A 20636-nucleotide genomic window follows, 5' to 3' on the forward strand; every position below is an offset into this window, starting at 1 on the left:
AACATTAAAAATTTTCTTAATAAATAAGTAAAAATAAATAAAATAAAATAAAATAAAACCCACACCTTCAGATCCCCGGTCTGGTGTTTTTAGTCTTCCTAACCCTCTCAGGGCTTTTGATCTTGTGGGTGAGAGTACATACTTCTTCCTGTGAACCCATACATTTAACACTTCTAAGACCCTGGTCTGATTAAGCGTACCACGTTTCTTAAAAACCAATACAGGAATAAGAACAAGTTGTAAACTCCTTCAAGATGGTCCCGTATTAAGTGTGATTGTGTGTTTGAAAGTTACAATGGGAAAGATTTAGGTTAGTCTCAAAGATAAGTTTTTTACTAGGTTTGTTAAGCCTAGAGTGGGTAACCAAGGGACATAAAAATCATCCTTTGCTGGGGTTCTTCGGAAATGTGTCAGATGTTTATGTCAATAGATGTCAGTTATGACCATTTTTACATTAGGAGCTACAGCCGTAGGGAAGGGATATGACTTAGGGCCTGCCTCCTACATCTGATGATCTAATGGGGGTGACTTAATAGGGGAAAAGAGGATGGTTATAGTTTACTATGACATATTCTATGATAAGAGAAGAATAGGAAGCTATAAAATCATAGATAAGCATCTCACCCAATCTTGGAAGCAAGGGATGCAGGAAAAGATTTTAATACAAAGTATAAAATTGGGGAGCATGGTAATAGGAAGGGACAAGATGGGAAGCTGTCACAGTGGAAGGAAGAGCATGTGCAGCAGTGTGTTAACCCATCACGCCTTTGGGAGAACTGCAGCTTGGGAAAATAGTAAGAGATGAGGCCGGACATGGGTGAGGGGTGATGGTAGGCAGGTCATGAAAGGCCTTTGCAAGTAGCAGTGAAATAAACAGAAGTAGCAACTGAAAGGAGGTGTGAGGCAGGCTGGTCTCCACCACTTGCCAAAGGACATTCTTAAGCTTTCCTATTTCTATTACTCATCTTTCTACAGATTTTTCTACTCTTCTCCAAAGTCATGTTTCCTAAGTTTCAAGTCCTAGTTCTAACACCAGCTCTTTCTCCAGGAAGCTTCCCCAACCCCTAACTGGAAGGATGGCCTCTTTCTGGGCACACTTCGGTGTGGGTGTCTGTGTACGTGCACCATACAGTCGCATGTGCCGTGCAGCGCCTTGATTACCACATTCCGGAGCCAGCCTACCTGAGTCCAATCCCAGGCTTCCATTTCCTTATCTGTCAAGTGGCAATCATAACATGACTACGTCAAAAGGTTATTTCAGGATCAAATCATTTCATTGATACCTTTAACTCCCTTAGAACAGTGACTGGCACAAAGGAAATGTTTAATAAATGTTCGTCTTTATTACATGTTGTGGTCCCGGTACACACCCAACTGTGGGCAAGGCCTATCACTTGTGTTCGATCAACTCAGAACTAATCAGGGAAGAGAGAAGTCAATGTCCTCTCCTGGCGGGCAGTCACCCTTTATGACCTCACACTCTTTGCTTAGATGAGACTCAGGCTAGGTATGCACTTTCCTTTCACAGGTGGATGTGGGGTAGAGGCCAGAACTCCAAATAATGAGGAACTAGACCATCTTTCCAGCTCCTCTGTCCTAATCCCTGGATGACCCAAAGCAAGTGCCTTCACTTTCCAGAACTTCGGTTTTCCTGACTGTGCAAGAAGAACGGGCCCCTGTGAAGCTCAGAACTGCAGAGCGCTTGGCAGCACTTTGCATGGTGGTGATGCAAACGCGATTTCTATTTCCCCCGGTCTGCAAGCCACACCACACATCTCCCCGGCCTTCACTTTCACTTCCAGGAGCGGCGCACTCCCCAGACTGGCATGGCTGGCTGGCCTCCAGCGCTGGGAACAGCTATATTTTAATTCACCCCGCCCACTGCCTTGATGGATTCTTTTTCTCCTCCTCCAGGGACTTTCCTCACTTCCTTCTGTAAACGAAGGAAGAAGCACATGAGCACACTGTATATAAATATGCTTGGGAAAGCTTTCTTCTTCTTCATCTTTTTTTTTTTTTTTCCTTAACCCAGACTTGGTTTCTGTTGTAGGCGGTGCATTCCCTAGCAGGGCGGGGCCCAGGGTGTTGTGGAAGGGGGAAGGGAGAGGCCAGGGGGTGGAGTAGGCAGTGATTAATGCACCCACTGTGAGAGCTAGTCTTCTATTTAATGGGGGGTCTCTCTGCCCAGGGGGAGTCTGAGCTGTCTCCAGGACGAGCAGGAGCATGGCAGAGAATCTGGGGCTGGGCTTCGGGGAAACAGCCAGCGTGGAAATGCTGCCTGAGGAAGATAGCTGCACGCCCAAGGTCAGAGCCAGCCTGGCAGCTGGGAGCAGCGCCCGCTGGCCTCTCACTTGCTGCCTAGTGTCGCTCCCCATCCTGGCAGGACTCACCACCTATCTGCTTGTGGGCCAGCTCCGGGCCCAAGGAGACACCTGTGTGGACCAGGTAAGCAGTCTCTCTCTACCCTCATCCGCTGACCTGCTGCATGCACCTGCCAGCCGTGGACAGACCCCCTTGACCCACCGCGCCCCCCACTTCCCCATGCAAAGGGTATAGCATGGGAGGGGCTGAGAGGTCCGATCAGGTGTCTATCCTCAATAATTCCAGGAGATGAATTGTCCCTCTTTATGTTTATATGGGAACAACCTCCAATAACAGTTTTAGATCATGATAGTCATAGTGTACTATGATGAATATTGGGGGAATATTCCTTTGCTTAAAAAAAAAACCCAAAACCTACTTAAACTGCATAACTAACACATGTCATTGAGAAAGTTAGAAGACATATATAAGGAAAAGAAGATAATTATCATTACCCATAGCCACATTGAGGTGACCACTACTGATGTTTTGGGGTATATGATTCTGTGGTTTTTAACAAGATGAGATTATTTTGAGTCTCTTAATATGTCATGATATTACTTATTGTTAGTAAATTCACAGCAGTATGATGATGTAGATGGTTGTGTTATATTCCTGTGTATGATATGTCTGTGCTATAATCTATTTAGTCAACTCCCTTTCTTGGGTTTAGAAATCTTTTTCAATGCTCAAGAAAGAACTTCTTTTTTTTTTAATGTTTATTTTTGAGAGAGAGACAGACAGACAGAGAGGGGAAAGAGAAGGAGCAGAGAGAGGGGAAGACACAATTGGAAGCAGGTTCCAGTCTCTAAGCTGTCAGCACAGAGCCTGACGTGGGGCTTGAACCCACGAACCGTGAGATCATGAGCTGAGCTGAAGTGCTGTGCTTAACTGACTGAGCCACCCAGGCGCCCCAAGAAAGAACCTCTTGCCTGCTTCTCTATCTCTCACCTCTTGCTGGGGGCTCAAGGTATAGGAGCTTAGTCAAAAATGAAGATAAGATGTGGGAAGAACGTTGGTGCCAAGTGGGGTGGGTACAGGTACCAAGGGGAAACTTACAACTCTGGACTAGAACATCAAAAACCTTAAAGACTAAAGAAAGTGCTATTCAAATCATACCCTTTTATAAAAATAATAATAATAAGTACTCCTGCACAATCTGTGATGGCTGATTTCATTTCAGTTGAAAGTATTATATTCCAGAGGAGAAAATAAGTTTTTCAATTTGTTGACCTGGAAATCTGTCTTCTAAGCAATGCTGGCTGACTTCAGGGCAGGAGCACCAGGAGAGAGCGAGCCATGGCTAATATGTAACTCTCCCTGCCCCCTCAGAGTCAGCAAACAGACCTTGACTCATACCGCAGGGCCCACAGTCACATGCCATCATTCAGAAAACATAGAAATATGCAGATGACCTGGAAATGGTGCTCGTGTTAGAGAAGACATTCAAGGCACAGGAGGTCAGGCGGTGACCCCTAAGCCACCACAGAGCTGATTCCTGCAAAGCCAAATCAGAGCATCTAGTCAGGATTCTGGGATCCTGTCCTTCTTTAGCCAGAAAGAGACAGTTGTTCTGGAAGGAGGCGTGGAGACACCTCCAATAACCCAAACTCTCCTGGGTTCTATAAGGAAACAGCCTCTGCCTAACACAATGTCTTGAGATCCCTTATTTTGGCAGATGCCAAAGAACATGGTTTTTTATCTAGAATTCTAGCACCTTGGGGTTAGCAACCATGGAAAGCCAGTCACCACCCCTTAATGACAGAATGCCAGGGTCAACAGAAGCCGGTGACTTGCTCCTTCAGGAAGAGAGCTTGAGACGCGAGCTGTCACTACCCAGAGAGGCCCCCAAGGGAAGGTGTGAGTGCCTGTCTTATCACTGGTGCCCTAGAAATGAAAAGGCTAGTATTGCATTCTGTGAGATTTAAACCAATCTCCCTGCAGAGCAGACATGCAGAGACGGTTAGCGCTGCGGTTTGGCCAGGCTCTCCAACTTTTCGGTGTGTCAGAAGAAGAGAAAAGGAAACAGGGGTGAGGCTGGGGCACATGTAGCAATCGGAGTCCTGAAAAGAAACACCCGGCCCATTCGAACAAGAGAGTTTAAAGAAGAATGTTTAAAGAGTTTGGAGAAGGTTCAAAGAAGAGTCTTGCTGATGAGAAGCAGAAGCACTGTGAGGTTAGCAACGGTGGGAAGCTGGTCATCGCCTCTTGGCCTCAAGGAGCAAATAGAGGGAGCAGTTTTAGGGGAACCCGAGGAGAGTGAAAATGTAGGAGAGGGCTGGATGGAGGAGCCAAGGGCTCAGTGGAGCCCGCTTTGCCAGACATCGGAGAGGGAGCAGGAAGAAGGGCAGGAGAACTGGTCGCTCTCTACTCCCTGCCGCCCATCCCACTGGCCAGACTGGAAATCAGGCTCAAAAGAGGCAGGAAGCAAGAGTGCCCAGAGGACAGCTTCGCAGGACCCAGGACAGGTGCAAGAAGGGCAAAGAGGTGATCCTCCTGAGCTGACGGAGAATAATCAGCTCAGGAAAGATGGAAGACAGGATTCAGAAGGGAAAACTAGGTCACCAGGGAGCACATGAGTGGGCAGAGCTGTGAAATGTCACGGATCCTAGACACCTGGCTTTGAATTCTAGCTCAGCCACCTCTGGCCAGGGAAGAATAGGAATGTGGTTTCATTATTTTGAACTTGTTTCCTTTTCTACCAAAAGAGAATGTGGATGTCAACCCTCTGGCAGCAGTAATAAGATGAGTGCAGGAATGTGGGGAGACCCACACACCCGTACTGTGGCGGTTGGTGGTGATCCCCACAACTATGCCAGGCACCTGGCAGCTCCCGAAAAGCGAGAGCGATGAGTGTAGGAATGCCCCAGGTTTTTATGAGTAGCGACAAAGACAGTTACCAAAACTGGTAAAATACATGTATTTTAAACCAGACTCTCCCTTAAGGGGCTATGTAAGGAAAGATTCAAAGTGACAAAACCCTTAACCCAGGTAAGGCTGCAGAGCAGAGATCCAAATCAGATTTGAAAAGTTCTGGGATAACTAACTTTAGGGGCTGTGTCCATAAATATAGCATCAGTGGTGTGCTCCGTGCAGGGAAAAAACTGCAGTTACCATTGTCTTTTAAAACGAAACATCTCAGGGCACCTGGCTGGCCCAGTCAGTTTAGCATCTGACTCAGGTCAGGATCTAAGGTTCGTGGTTTTGAGCCCCGTGTTGGGCTCTGTGCTGTCAGTTCGGAACCTAGAGCCTGTCTTCAGATTCTGTCTCTCTCCTTTTCTCTCTGCTCCTCCCCTGCTGGCACTCTTTTTCTCAAAAACAAATACACATTTTAAAAATTAAAAGACAAATGAGATATCTCTCTAGATGTAAGGATGGAGAATTTCTCCAACATATATCATTAAAGGGGGATGGATGTACATAACAGTATTTAGAATGGAAACACTCATTTTCAGAAAATACATATAGTTATATTTATGAGTATGTTTATAAGTGTATAGACCCTCTCAGGAAAAGGACAAACAAGAGTCTAGTAGCTCTGGGGTGCCTGGGTGGCTGAGTTGGTTGAGCATCCGACTTCAACTCAGGTCATGATCTCACAGTTCGTGGGTTCGAGCCCCATGTCAGGTTCTGTGCTGACTGCTAGCTCAGAGCCTGGAACCTCCTTCAGATTCTGTGTCTCCCTCTCTCTCTCTGTCCCTCCCCTGTTCATGCTCTGTCTCTCTGTCTCTCAAAAATAAATAAATTAAAAAAGAAAATTAAAAAAAAAAAAGAGTCCAGTAGCTTTTACACCATCTAGCTTGGGGACCTGGGTGACTGGGCAACAAGTGAAAGAGAGAAGCGTTTTTAAACTTAAACGCTTTTGTACAAAATGCATATGTTACATGTAAATAAAATAGAAAGATAGTAAAACGTTTTAAGGTCATTAGATGCCTGGAAAATTCCAGGTAGACTTGCACCTTGGAAAAACCCAGTCTAAATTCTTGCTTAGACACTTCTTGGCCACATTACCTAATCTCCTTGGGTCTCAGGCTCCATATGTGTGGCATGGAGCACATAGAAATAAAGTATTTAAGGTGTCTGGCAGGAGGTGAGAGATTAGTAAATGATAGCAAGTATTATTATTATTTTATGACCAGGGAACTTCCTGCTCATGGAAATTATATCATCCAGGGCCACTTCCCTGCCCGCTCTGGAATCTGCCATCACCAGGCCAGAGAGCAGGGTTTTGACCCTGGAGGAACCTTCTTGTTCTCTGATGTTTGCGAGCTATCTCTCTGCCACCTTCTCCACCCTGGCCTTGCCCCCTCAACCCACACTCCAACCCATTCTTTACTTGGCTGCCTTGGATCGTGCCTGGCTTCCTTGGGGCCTTTAGTGGCCTCCATTGCCCTCAAGCTGGGTCTGTGAGCCCCCATGCTGGCCCACAGGTGCCCGGAGGCCAGGCCTCCCTCTTCCCCAGCCACCGCTCTGGCCCCCACAGGGTCTGTACCCCAGGCCTGGCAGAACGTGCCATGCGGGCTCAGCCCCAGCCCCAGCCCAGGGGGCACACAAAACTCTGCAATAAATTGTCAGGGATGCCATAGAGGCATTGCTTCTTTGGACTGCACCTCTGCCCTATCCCTGTCCTTCCCCTCTTGGTCCTCTTCTGGAATCCCCACCCTCTCCCCACATTCTTCTTGTTTCCCTACAATCTCCCTTCCATCCCTTCCTGAAAACCCCTGCAAAACACCTAGCCCTTTTTCTCTGCTCACCTCACCCCTCCATGCTTGCCTCTGAGACACGCCCCAGCCCTGGTCTCCGTCCAGACCCACCGGACTCCACAGTGAGGCCACTGAAACCTCAGAGTTTCATGGGCTTGAGGGAAGGCCGTGGTCCCACCACATCACATATGGGACCCTCTAACAACTTATGATGCACCAGACACCATCCTAAGCGTCTTCACATCTCAGGTTTTGAGAAGAGTAAATGAGGTCTTGCCTATAAAGCCCTTAGCCTGCTGTCGGCATGACTCCTCTATGAGGCGTTTGCTATTATTACTAAGTGTATCATATCAGTTAGTCCTTGAGACCACACAGTGAGGAAAGAATGTGCTACTATTATCTCCATTTTAGAGATGATGAAATGGAGGCTGAGACAGTCTAAGCCACAGGCCCATTGGGATTCAGATTCACCACACACATTCCTCCTAAGCACCATGCTGCTCTACCTGTGGTGTAAACTCAAGAACTCACTCACTTCACGGCATGGTCAGGAGGATGTGACAAGGATTCCCTAAAAAGTACCTGTCACATAGTAAGTGCTCAATAAATGCTAGTCTCCTTCTTTCCCCAGGAGGCTCCTAGCTGTGGCACACAGAAGGCACGCACAAAGTGTTTGCTGGGTAGAAAGAGAGGGAAAGGGATGCATAAGGTTCCTGACCTCCCTAAGTCATCCACTCCCGGGCTGTAACATGGGGAGGTAAACACACCCTGAACGTAGCCCTGAAGTGAGAATTCACAAGAGGATGTCGGGAAGCTGCTGCCTGATGTTCACCAGACATGATTTCCCTGCTCGCTTTGCCTTGAGCATGAGCCTTTTTGTCTCACTCTGGCTCCTTCCTCTTTGGAAACGAGGCCAGTAACGACAATTCCCTTTCAGTGTGGTCTAGAGAAAACAAACAGATGGTCGAGGTAAAAGTGCTCTGGGACTTGCAAAACAGGGAACAGCCAGTGGCCCTGCTTCTCTTGTGGCCTCACCAAGTCCTGGCAGACCTGGAAGAGAAGCCCAACTCCCTCCCAGGGTCAGGCTGTGAACGTCAGGCAGAGAGATCACAGGGAAAGAGGGGACCCAGCCACGGGTGTGAATCCCAAATATGCACAGCAGCCCCGGATCTGGTGACTCCAGGATCCTTCCGTTCACCTGCTAAAACCAACACACACATCACTCCAGGCGTGTGTCAGGAGCTCCCATGTCCCCACCTGACAGACCACACAATGTCCAGCTATAACAGGTCCCCTCCCAGCCTGGTCTCCTTAATGAGGCCCAGCCGCCCACAGCAGTAACAAGCATGGGTTTTGAAGTGGGGGGAGAGGGGCGGGTATACTCCATTCCCTCAAGCCCTTTGCACCGGAAGGGACAGAAGTCCATAAGGCAGCTGTGGATGGAGGAAACCTCTTCTGTTAGGAGAAGGAGGAGGCCTTCCAGAGGTCTTAGCGGGTCCAACTCTCCTGCTGGTCATAAAGAGACACAAGGCTAGCTTCTGGGTTATCACTGAAGCGATAAAACTAAGAGGAAGTTATGCAGAACCAACAACATGTACCACAAATTTTACTGAGCCCAAAGAAAGAAGGAAGAGGAATTGGAAATCCACTTTATGTGTGTGGTCTTTCTTGGACATCACGGTGCTTCTGGGAGGAAAGAATCATTGCCTGCCTTCATGGAGGGGGACACCGGGTCTTGCCGAGGTTGGGTGACATACCAAGGTCAGACCGCTGTGAAACACTAGCGCTGAGATCTCCCCACTTGCTTAGCGGCAAACACCACATTCTCAGCTGTGTGCCGCTCTGAATGTGTGTGTAAAGCCCAGACCAGTGTGCCTTGGAGGATAAGGAATTGAAAGAGCCTTGGAATAAAACATTCTCCAGGTTGGATGTATCCCCCCCCCCATCCCGTGCAAGTACAAACAGAGAGACAAGCAAACGCAAAAGGCAAGGAGGCAACTGCCTGTATATTTCTCCCAGAAGTGCTGGGAGGATGCTATGGGCCATAGAACATTTATGTGTTTTTGCAATCACAGCATTTATGACAACAAGCACCAGATATCTCTTCCTGTTTATGAGTATACTAGACAGTCGGTTTGGGACACGGGAGAAAGGCTAAATGGGTCATTAGTTAAAATACACTCAAGGGATTTTTCTGGGGAAATGCCAATAAGAGAATTTCAAAGACCCATCTATCTTCAGGTTCCATTGTCTGTGGTGTGTACTCAGCTAATGTTGAAGGGCTCCTGATTCATGCCAGGGTCTGCACTTGGTCTACAAGTTCAGATCCCAGTCCCTCCATTTACTCTTTGACCTTTGGCTTACAAAAGTTATAAAAAAAAGTAATGTCCTGGGGTGCCTGGGTGGCTCAGTAGGTTAAGTGTCCAACTTTAGCCCAGGTCATGATCTCACAGTTCGTGAGTTCGAGCCCCGCATCAAGCTCTGTGGTCACAGCTTAAGGCCTGGAGCCTGCTTCGGATTCTGTGTCTCCTTCTCTCTCTGCTCCTCCCCTACTCGCACTCTATCTCTCTCTCTCTCAGAAATAAATAAGCATTAAAAATATTTTTAAAAAAAGTAACACCCTTCTTTGAGAGTAACTGGAGTGGTAGACAAGTTGCACACGTAAACACCAATTAGGACCTCCATCCCAGAGCACTCAACTAGAAAGTCATCTCCTTTCCTCCATCCTTCTTCTCTCCCTGGTTGGAGTATTAGAATAATTCCAAAAATGCTTATAGCAATAGGTCATGGTTAGTTTGTGTCAGGGATTACCAATCAGCATACAAAGAAAAAAAAGTGAGGATAAGAAGAAAAGAAAGAAAATCAAATGAAGGGGGGAAATCCACTGACCTATAGGAACTAAGGAGTGAAAAGCACCAGCTTGCTTTGCTTGGGGTCATAAATGCTGGTGGCCACAAAGTGTCCCACATTTCATTAATACGAATCCCCAAGGGCAAACACATTTGCCTTTTCTGCCTCTGACTCCTGGCCAAAACCCACAACCTTCAACACACACTTCTGGAGCCATGACCGTGCTGCCAGCAGAGCATGATGGAAACCTTCAGAGGCTCCAAGACTAAAAGATGGTGGCCACCCAATTCTTGAACTCAAACCTTGGCATGTGTTCTAAAATAAAAGGGTCTCTTTCTTAGTTTTTTGGATTGCAAAACTCAGGCTAAAGTCACAAAACCTAAACCTTGCTCCATCTCTTGGCTCTCTTTTCTTCCCCTCTTTCTGATGTCTGACCAACAGCATATTTTGCCCTTTGGCTAATCCAGCGGAAGTGGCAGGCACTGTCTGAGGCACCAGAAATCTGGTGGTGAGCAAGAGACAGATGGAGCAGGTCATTGCCCACAGACAGCTGGAATTGCACTGGAGAGCAAAAAGCAATTAACACGCAAATAATAATATCACTTCAGGGAGTGATAAACGCTTAGGAAGAGAAAGCAATGGGGTCCTGGTCCTCAGCCAGTGGTGTGAGAAGGCATTTATGAGAGAATAAATCACATTCCCCTGGGATGCTCTTGGACTCTGTGCCTATCCAGATTTGGAAGATAATGATGCCTCCCTCGGAAGCTAATGTCTCCCTGGTGTCCCGGAGTAACCTAGAAGTGATGGAGACAAGTCAGGGTTGGAGGACACTAGGGAATTATCTGGGTCTGGTGTTGTGGGCAGCCATCTTGAGATCCCGCATGGAACCAGCTTAGATGCACAAACCTTTTCCCAAATGACCTTCCAGTTCTTTGTCGCAAATCTCCTCTTCATTTATTCCTGCTTCCCATCACAAAAAAATCTTTCTCCCGTGATAGCGTTACTAGTAAGAGAAGCAGCAGTGGAAGGCTTTAGGTGTTGTTCTTGGAAAAAGAGTCACAGCTAATGTTTTTGGAGACTCTTGGACTGTCGAGGTCTTCAACATCTGCCAACTGGCCCTGTCACAGGCTCCAGATGGACAGCGGATTCTAGGCCACTGAAACCCAACCACATTCAGCCATCCATGAGAATAAACATGTGCCCAAGTTCTAGAAATCCAGCAGAGCCAATAGGGAAATGCATTCACATTGCAGATACAGGCTGAAGGCAATGAGACTCTGAGCCAAAAGGAATGTTCCAATCTCTTTGCAGAGCATCTGCTTAGACAAAAATAAGCAGATGTTCAGGAAGATTTCTCAGCGGAGAACTGAATGAAACAGAAGACCACCCAGGGCAGTATCATTTCATATACAAGAGGATGCAACCGCGCTCTCCCCAATTCTGTCTGAGTTCACCTTCAGTTTTCTGCGTCGTCAGAGACCAATTCTTTATCAGCTCTGACAACAGCAAATAAGGAAACAGGCTACAGATGAGCTCATTTCTAGGCTGCCTCTCTGCTCCCCCACCCCAGCCCATCAAAGTTATTAATGCCAGACAAGTAGTCACATCAACTGGGTTTAGGTTTTCCAAAGCTACTCTCCTCACACTTCTATGCTAAATGCATATAATAGGTTCATTTGGCAGCAAAAATCCTTGTAGCTTCCCAGCTGCTCCCATGCTCTGCTGGGCCTCCTTACTCTCGCACAAGCTGTTGGCCTCTTCTGGAATGGTCATTACTTTTTATCACCTGGCTACTACCTGTGGGACCTGTAACACTTATTTCAGACGTAATTTCCCCTGATTGCCCCACTTCTGGGCCAGGTTCCTGTTTTCTGAACTCCATGCTTCCCCTAGTCTCACAGTGCATGGAACTGCTGGTACTTATCCACCCACCTCACCAGAGGGGGACCTTGTCCGGAAGTGGGAAGGTGCAACAGTCTAGGGCTAGGGATTCTGGAGTTGATTGGCCTAGGTTAAAATCCTACTTCTCCACTTTCCAGGTGTGGGGCACTGGGGGAGTTACTTAACCTGAATGAGCCCCATTTTCAAATAAGGACACGAATAGCATCTACCTTAAGAGTCATTGCAAAGTGGAAGAAGATAATGTGTGTGAAGGGCTAAGCATCGTTCCATGCCACTAGTCATCCAACAGGGAGTGGCTACACTTACTGCATTGTTCAGGCCCTTTCAGTCACTCACTGTGGCTGCCTCCCATGGCCGGAGCACAGAGGACTTGGAGAGGAGTAAAGAGCGGGTCACAAGAATGGAGGGGTCAACTAGGACCTTGAATGCCAAGAGAAGTAGTTGGGCCTGTGTCTTGAAGACCATGGGGAGCCCCTGAAAATGTCTGAACAGAATTGTGTCCCAATACAGTGATGCTTTAGAAAGATGCTTGCCTGAGAGCAGGCAAGGTAATTTTGAGAAGACGAGAATCACGTGCAAATGGACCAGTTAAGAGGCTCATGGGAGAATCCAGGAGAATAACATGTTAAGGCCTGGAGGGGTGGCACAAGTGAGACACACTGCAAGATAGAGGTGGCAGCTTGGGTTTGCTGGAAGAAGAAAGCAGCAAATTTCAAGGTTGGTAATAGGGGAAGCAGTCACAGTGCCACTGTCAGAATTAGGAAGCAGACCATGGAGAAACAATAGATTCAGTTATTCAAAGACAGGATCTCTGTCCTCAAGAAGCCTTCCAGCAGAGGTCAGGTAGTATGGCTTGGGGATAAAAAGAGCCTGCAGTCTGGGCTCTAACAAGGTCACTGTTATCACAAACCTGCTCAAAGACCTGTTCAGCAATCACACAGCTACACCCACATGACCACATACATGTGTGCACATTGCACCGTGCCAGAGCCACATGGAGACACACAAAACACAACTGCTCCTACCCTCCCCCGCTGCTGGAGCCATCTTCCGTTACACCCACTCAGACCCACGATTCTTTGTTCACAAGTCCAATCTCACACACGTGCAGATTCTCAGATGTAAACCTGGTTACACAAGGCTCTCTGTCCATGGGGACTATGTAGCTACAAGAACCCAATCAGAAGACTCCAAGGTGAGTCAATATCATGTCAGAGAAAGTTTTTTGGAAACTGTAAAATGTAAAATGCTGATTTTTTTCCTTAAGCCAAGGACTTAATTTTGCCCCTGAGCTTAAGGTTCAGAGACGAGAGCTGTGATTCCTTCATTTACCATGCATTCTTTGCTCTGGTTCCTACACTTTCTGATTTGGTCCTCACCTCCAACCTGGGAGTAATCTGAGGCTGGGAATGTTATTATTCCCATTTTACCAATGGGGACACCAGAGCTCAGAAAGGAAAGATCATATGTTTGAGATCAGATTGTTAATCAGTGTTGACTGTTGATTCAAGTTCAGGTCTGTCTGCCTCCAAAGCAGTTACTCTTTCACTCCCACGTGGTATCTGAAATGGCTGACAAACTATGATCACAAGGATGCAAATTTCTTTGAGTAATTTGGAAATGGGGCTGATGGCAAGGAGAATAGAGCCCTTATTTCTTTTCTAGATCATTTTTTAAAAATAGTTCCAATTTTGGGGGTGCCTGGGTGGTTCAGTTGGTTAAGCGTCTGATGCTTGATTTCAGCTCAGGTCATGATGTCACAGTTCATGAGTTTGAGCCCCACATCGGGCTTGCACTGACAGTATGGAGCCTGCTTGGGATTCTACTTCTCTCTCTCTGTCTACCCTTACCCCACTCATTCTTTCTCTCACTCTCTCTCACTTGCTTTCTCACTCTCTCTCTCTGTCTCTCTCTCTCTCAAAATAGATTTAAAAAACTTTAAAAAATTTTAAAATAGTTCCAACTTTTAGATCATGGTGGAAGACAGAAAATGAAACAAGTGTCACCATTTGTTCAAATAATATAAGCCAAGACAGATGTCAGAGTGTCCTAGACTAGAACAGGGAAAGCTCTCAGAACAGAACTTCAAAGTGGTAGGAGACAGGAGGTCATCAGGCTGCTAGAGGAGGAAAGGGGGGCGCTTGGCCACAAGATTCTCATCAATCAAGTGTTCCCATTGCCTTGTCCCTTATCCCAGAGTGCCCAGGCTGGGTGGCAGCAGCATCTTAACCATGACCTTGCTATGGGCAGCCGTTGGGAGACAAAAGGATCACAAGTGGTCTGAATCATATTTTTCTTTCCCAATAGATTCCAAAAGGGCAGGAGTTTGGACCTTCACATCAGCGAGCTTGTAAGTGTGTTCATATCTGATGCCTTTTCTTGTGGAAAATGGGGCTTTATCTAGTAGTTTGGATATGTAAGAGGTTCAAAGGGATGTAAACCTAGAGGAGAAGTGAGGTTCCTCCCTGGTTACTAAAAAGGCAAAATGGTGCTGTGGCCAAGTTCATGGCCTTTGGAGTCCATAGCCTTTGGAGTTAATGGCCTCTGCCTCAGTTTACTCATCTATAAACATGGTTAAAATGGTACCTACCTTGTCAGGTTAGTGTGGATTAAATCAGTAATTTGTTATAAAAGTGTTAGAACAATGTCCCACCCACTCCCTATTCCATTTGTTAGGACACCCATCAATGGGTATGCTTAAAGGGACCTTGCATAAGGTCCACTTGCTCCCCCTAAAGTGGTAGCAGAGAGGAAAGAGCCGTGTGAGTTTGCTGAGCCTCGACAGTGTGCCAGGAATCATGCTCAGCACTCTCCATTCATGATAGGAATTGATGTGCCCATCTTACAGATGAGGAAACAGAGTCTTGGGCAGGTTAGAAAATTGCCCAAAGTTATGAGCCAAGATTCATTTGTGTTCAAGACTCTTTCTCCTGAGGCCTCTCTGTCCCTGGAGAAACAACAAGAATCTACAATGGGCCAAGCTGCGGGAGAGTAATGTTTCTCTCCAGTGGCAGCACCATGCAACTCCAAAAGTCTTCACTCCGGTCACCCTCTGACTCACACAAAGCATCTTTCTCCTTTCCTTACAGATGCATTTCCTGGAGCTGGTGGGGACAAGCCAAGGGCACACCTGACAGGTATTTTTCCAGGGGATCATGCATGAGTCATGGGCCCAAGATTTCTTTCAGAGGGCTTGCCAAAAGTCATTCTAGGAGCTTCAAACCCAAAACCACACATGTTGGTCACAGACTTCTCCTCTCGGTTGAGGGTTTTCAGATGTCTTGTCCCTTAAGAGGTCCAAAGGTCCATGCCCCTTTGGCATTTTCTTTCAGATTCTGTCAGCCCTCTTCCTTTTTGTTCTGTCTTTCTTTCATTCACGCCCTCAGTCACTCAAAAATGGCTTCCCTCAGACTCAGAGATTCACATAATTTTGTATCTGGTCAAAGATAAAAGATCCTCTGAGTTGTATAACTTATCAAGACTATCTTTACCCTATTCAAGATGAAGTGATTGGCCATTTACATTCAAGGAAGATGTTTCCAAAGAACTTTTGTTGATGTGAAGAGATTAACAACAGCCTCATAATATCACCAATATCAGTTTCCCAATCCTAGTGTTGAAATTGCTGGCATCCGATGCCCAGAGTTGCATATACCTCAAAGACTCCAGGAAAAAGAACAAGACCAGGCACAAATATGTATAAAAACCCCATTGAAAAACTAGAGAATTAAAAGCAAGTGTACTCTCCTGACCTATAAGAAAAATTTGCAACCCACAGGGGGATATCCCTATGGCCCAAGACATGTATCTTACTGTTTGCCCAAGAGGAAAGTGTTTGTGGTGAGTTCTCAGTGAGGATTAGGACCAGAGAGATGCCAAGTCACCAGTCACTTACCACTGGCCTTTCAGAATGGGACAGTTTCAACAAACTGAGCAGGATTTTCCTAACAGCAGAGTGTGGACATGTCACCACTCTTCCTACTGAATGGGGGATCAGGGGAATGCGGGGAGAGGTAACTAAGTTCTACCAAGCTCCTAATGTATACTAGGCACTGTGGTAGGCATTTTACACCATGATCTCATTTGATCTTCATTTCAGCCCAATGAGGGGGGCACTGAGGCTCTGACAAGAAAAATCACTTGTCCCAAGTCACAGGCATGACTAGTAAAAGCTGCCATTCGAGTTTGACTCTTAGACCTGCACTGTCTGCATTACAACGTACCTCCCCCCACCCAGCTCCCACTTGCTGCCATATTGATGTAGCTAATTGCATACCATTTTAACAAAACATGCTTTGTCTAGAGACTAAATGATTTTTGTCTCTGCATCATCCGAGAGGACTTTTTTTAATCTGCTGTATCACCCACAGTGGGAAGGCAGATGACCAGAAGTGAGTAATAAAAATGCCTTTGACAGAGTTTACACAGAGGTGACCAAATTCTCTAGGGACCATTGAGTGCAGGAGCCAGAAAGAACTCACACATCCTGAACATGTGTCGTTGTACAAAACAAACCACAGTCCAGTCAGCATCGGAGAAAGGGCTTTAGAAAAATCCAGGGACCAAATTTCTAGTCAGCCACTGGGTGTGAAAGTTGCTAAATATTTCCTTAAACATAACCTATCCCCAAGCTGCTCATAGCACACATTGGTGGTTGTTACGGATTTCAAAAACACTCATAGGAAATTAAACTATGTCTTTATTTTTCTAAAAAGTATTCATTTTAAAGAGATCATTTTATTTGAAATCAATGACTTGGTCCTATCTCTTTTGTGTGTGTGTGTGCTGTGCACATACTTCCTAAAAGCATTCATTTATATGTCTGAGGATATCATGTGTACTTGTAAGTAATGCAAACATAAGAACATGTCAAAATATATAAGGTGTATGGAATAAGCTTATTATTTAATCTGTCAAAATAGAAGATACTTGTTTATTTGAGGAAAGAAAATAAGTAAGTGTTGAGTACTTGCCCTATCCAGCCACAGGGAGAAAAACGGCCATGTCTCTTTTGTTCACTTGATCTTCCAAACAAGGCACTGAAGGGGCTTTATCTCCAGTTCGCAGACAGGAAATCAAGACTCAGAGAGAAGGGACCTACATGACTGATAAATAACTTCACGTGCCGTAGAGCCAGAACTGGAACTGAGTTCCGTGGCCCAAAGCCCTGGCCCCTTCCACTCCACCAGTCAATTATGTCGGCTTATATTTTGGCCCTGCTGGTGTCTGAGAAACATTTCCAAAATGTTCTGGATCTCTCGTTCCAATATCTGCCCTGCATGTTAATTTTTTATTAATCACTGCCCACATCTCATGTAACTTTGGACCATAGCATTGCAGGGGAGCTGTAGGGAGCACCTGCCTCTCCAAAATGCCCTCTCTGTGGGACAGTAGGTCTGACACAAAATCAATGTGAAAGCAGTTTAGAGCGTATTGCTAAAAGCTAGGTATTTTATCCATGCCGTCCCTTTTTATCCTTTTCACAGGTGTTTTTATGTCCTTTTTTTTTTTTAAAGGAAAGAGATGTCAAGTGAAAAAGCAATCCTTAGTAAGGAGAGAGTTTGTGCCAAAAGATTATTGCAGGGATTGGAGAAGGGAGAGGGAAGATCACTCTCAATAAGGAGAATGCTCTGGCCATAAGGCCTGCAAGTGTCTCGGGTTAAGTGGAAAGGGGTTTTCTTTAACAGAAAAGAGTAAACAAAGCTAGAACCAACCACGTGTGAGGAAGTGGAATGAAGGCTGGCGTGTGTCCGAGAAGGTTTATCCCGAGGGCAGCCTAGTCTCAGGAAAGACTATATGCTGGCCCAGGCTGAGGGCTGGGCCAAAGCTCAGGGACCTGGAGGAAGGAGAGAAGCGTAACCAAAGTTTGGTTAACAAGCATTATGTTCCAGTGGATCAGTGGGGACAAAGCAGTTGAGCTAATCATTTATGAGACAGAGAGTAAGGATTTGGAGGACCTAGAGTCTGGGCTTGTCAGAGATGCACATGGGGGTACTCACCAGTTTTATCTCAGCCATTTGGAGAAGTTCTTTGCAAGGAGACGGTTTTCCGAAACCCAAAAGAGTGGGGTTTCTTAACCTTCACCGTTTTCCAGGATTATGGGGCTCAGGTAAAATTCTACATTATCAGGAAAGAAAACTCGGGTGCAGAGAGTCAAAGTAACGTGCCCTGAGATGCTCTTCTCTGTACAAAAGTCTATCCACTTACATCTCCTCCCCTCGTCCCACCTGAAGGAGCTTGCTAGCCATCGGTTTTGTTCAATCACTATACTCTGCAAATAATAGGAGACTCTTTCTGGCAAAGCCCACAAGTTCTGACACAAGCAAATTAAACCTCTTTTTTGCCTCTGCAGTTGTGAGACAAAGTCCCACACAGCCCTTGAAAAATCAGTTCCCAGCTCTGCACTGGGAACATGAACTTGGTTTGGCCTTCACCAAGAACCGGATGAACTATACAAATAAATTCCTGGTGATCCCAGAGTCTGGAGACTACTTTGTTTACTCCCAGGTCACGTTCCGAGGGACCACGTCTGAGTGTGGTGAAATCCGCCAAGGGACTCGACTGAACAAGCCAGACTCCATCATCGTGGTAATCACCAAGGTAACAGACAGCTACCCAGAGCCGACCCAGCTCCTAATGGGGACCAAGTCAGTGTGCGAAGTAGGTAGCAACTGGTTCCAGCCCATCTACCTAGGGGCCATGTTTTCCCTGCAGGAAGGGGACAAGCTGATGGTCAACGTCAGTGACATCTCTTTGGTGGATTACACAAAAGAAGATAAAACTTTCTTTGGAGCCTTCTTGATATAGGGGCAAGGCACACATCCTTGGGTGAAGGTCCTCTGCCTCCAAGTTCCCAATTTTCTTTCCTTATATGTAATTATTTTTTTAAAAAAAGAGGTGGTTTTTTTGGAACATTCCACAGAAAGAATGGTTTAGCTATGAAATCTGAGGCCTGAAATTTCCTACTTTTATATGCCTAATGGGTGAAAATCACAATGAGAAAAAGATAGAGTAGAAGAGACGTGATCATGATTGCCTGGAAAAATGAGTTTCTAAACATTGGAACACCGATCACCCAATGAATGGAGATCTCAGAACATTTCCACTCCTTCATACTACACATTTGTCCCCAGTGGGTCCAATCATTGTGTGATTTGATCATGAAACATTTGCTTCAGTTCAGGAACCATGAACAAAATCCAAAGCCCTAGAAAAGCAAGTATGAGTTCCGCATGCATACCAAAAATTCAACAATAGCATTTATTTGGCACAGTTTTCTTAAGCACCTTTCCTGTTCTGGGCACTCCCTGAACCCAGAAGATACTATGAAAAACCAGACAGACTCTACTGGAAACTTGAATGATTACCAGTACATGGCTCCAGGTCCGATACCACTCAACATGCTCCAAGGAGTAACTCCAAGGCCTGACACTGTATGTAAGATTTCTGGACTCTCCTGACTATGTAAGATATCCAGCTGATTAGGTCACTCCGGAAACTTGAAAACAGATGTCTTGCCAACTAGACCAACTATGCAACAAGTGTGTTGGACGCCAAGAGACAGAAGACTTATTCTCTGGAACTTAAAATGCCAATCGCCAAATCTAGACAAGTTCACTTAGATCTCCCTTGAGGTTTGATTCACAATTTGATAAGCAGAGTGTTATATGGGTGTTTTTCTCTCTGAATGGTCAAGGGATTTAAATACGGGATTAGCTAATCAGCCCAGCCCAGGCTTCTCTCCTGGAAGAGAGGCTGGACATTAAAAAGGTCCTTCCTGCCCCTCAGTGGTCCCTACCCTCAAAACTCTAGGATTTTCCTGCACTAATATGCTGAGGCTAGGAGAAGCCTTTCTGCTCTCTTAGCCTCAGTCGACTTGTCTGTCAAACAGGCATCTACCAGTTTGTCTCCCAGGATCAGATGAGCTCATGGGGATCCAACACACGAGTTCCATCACTCTGTGAAGTGTGAGTATGACCCGGGGAGCCACCTCCAGCACCTTGGTCCCTGGTGTAAATGCTGCCTATTGTAGGACGAGTCATGAATAGATATAAAAGGAAACTTGGCACCAAAATCATTCTCACCCTTCTTGCCAGGAAACTACAGAGGCACTGAGATGTGTGATGGGGTTTCTGAGCAGGATGAGTGGTGTGGCAGTACTCGATCAATATTGGTCAAGTTATAATTAAATAAACATTGATTTTTGGTTTCTCAGTTGGAAGATTGAGGCTCTAAAGGCTTCAGTTTCCCACAACCACAGGCACAGAACCCAGCGGAGCAGAGGGAAGGGTGTGGTCATCTCCACCTGATTCAAAAGAGCCTTCATGAAGGAAGTGAAGCCTGAGAGTCCTAAAAGAGAGTGGGTGGGGACAACAGATGGCCTCAGGGAAAGGGCATCTCAGAGGGAGGAATTACCCTTTACTTAAAGCAGAAAGGAAAGGTTTCTCAGTAACTGCAAAACTAGCTTGATGAGACGAAGCTTCGTCAACCTACCCCGAGAACAATGTTAGCTGGCAGATCAAGATAATGGTCTCAATAACTCTAGTCTGGCTCCAAGATCAGAACTCACACCCCATGGAGAAAATAAAATGCCCTGCCAGCATTTGCAGGAGTGCCCAAGCAATGTGGGGTGCAGGAGGGGATTTGCATGGAAAAGGCCAGAATGGACCTTCTTCTCCACTAAAAGGAATCCTTGTTACCCAGGATCTTCAGTCCTGCTCAGGGCACCTTAGGAGATCTGGTGCATTTGGAAGTTCATCCAAGAAATAGAAGTTTCCTACTATTCAAAAGACTTAACTGCTTCTGCTCAAAATCCCTGTC

At 46.1% G+C, this 20636-nt stretch overlaps 1 protein-coding gene across 3 annotated transcripts; it reads left to right on the plus strand.

The window, feature by feature from the left end:
• Positions 1–1519: 1519 nt before the first annotated feature.
• Positions 1520–18665, plus strand: TNFSF15 (TNF superfamily member 15). 3 transcript variants are annotated; one of them, XM_029921145.1, is made up of 5 exons: positions 1520–1966; positions 2189–2445; positions 14124–14166; positions 14906–14953; positions 18169–18665. In XM_029921145.1, the coding sequence occupies exons 2-5, from the start codon at positions 2224–2226 to the stop codon at positions 18621–18623; spliced, it is 768 nt and encodes a 255-aa protein (XP_029777005.1). In that variant the 5' UTR covers positions 1520–1966; positions 2189–2223; the 3' UTR covers positions 18624–18665. The 3 variants fall into 3 exon arrangements, with proteins under 3 accessions (XP_029777005.1, XP_029777004.1, XP_029777003.1); XM_029921144.1 differs by having other exon boundaries at positions 1520–1617; XM_029921143.1 differs by lacking the exon at positions 1520–1966 and having other exon boundaries at positions 2024–2445.
• The last annotated feature ends 1971 nt before the right edge of the window (positions 18666–20636 follow it).

The sequence above is a fragment of the Suricata suricatta genome, chromosome 13 (assembly GCF_006229205.1).
Source record: "Suricata suricatta isolate VVHF042 chromosome 13, meerkat_22Aug2017_6uvM2_HiC, whole genome shotgun sequence".
NCBI classification, from domain to species: Eukaryota; Metazoa; Chordata; class Mammalia; order Carnivora; family Herpestidae; genus Suricata; species Suricata suricatta.

What these genes read in the sequence shown, in the direction of transcription:
- TNFSF15 (XM_029921145.1), top strand. Translation starts at nt 2,224, where the DNA reads ATGGCAGAGAATCTGGGGCTGGGCTTCGGGGAAACAGCCAGCGTGGAA. An exon ending in ACCTTCACATCAGCGAGCTT is followed by an intron (nt 14,167 to 14,905) that starts GTAAGTGTGTTC and finishes CTTTCCTTACAG; the next exon opens with ATGCATTTCCTGGAGCTGGT. An exon ending in GCCAAGGGCACACCTGACAG is followed by an intron (nt 14,954 to 18,168) that starts GTATTTTTCCAG and finishes TTGCCTCTGCAG; the next exon opens with TTGTGAGACAAAGTCCCACA.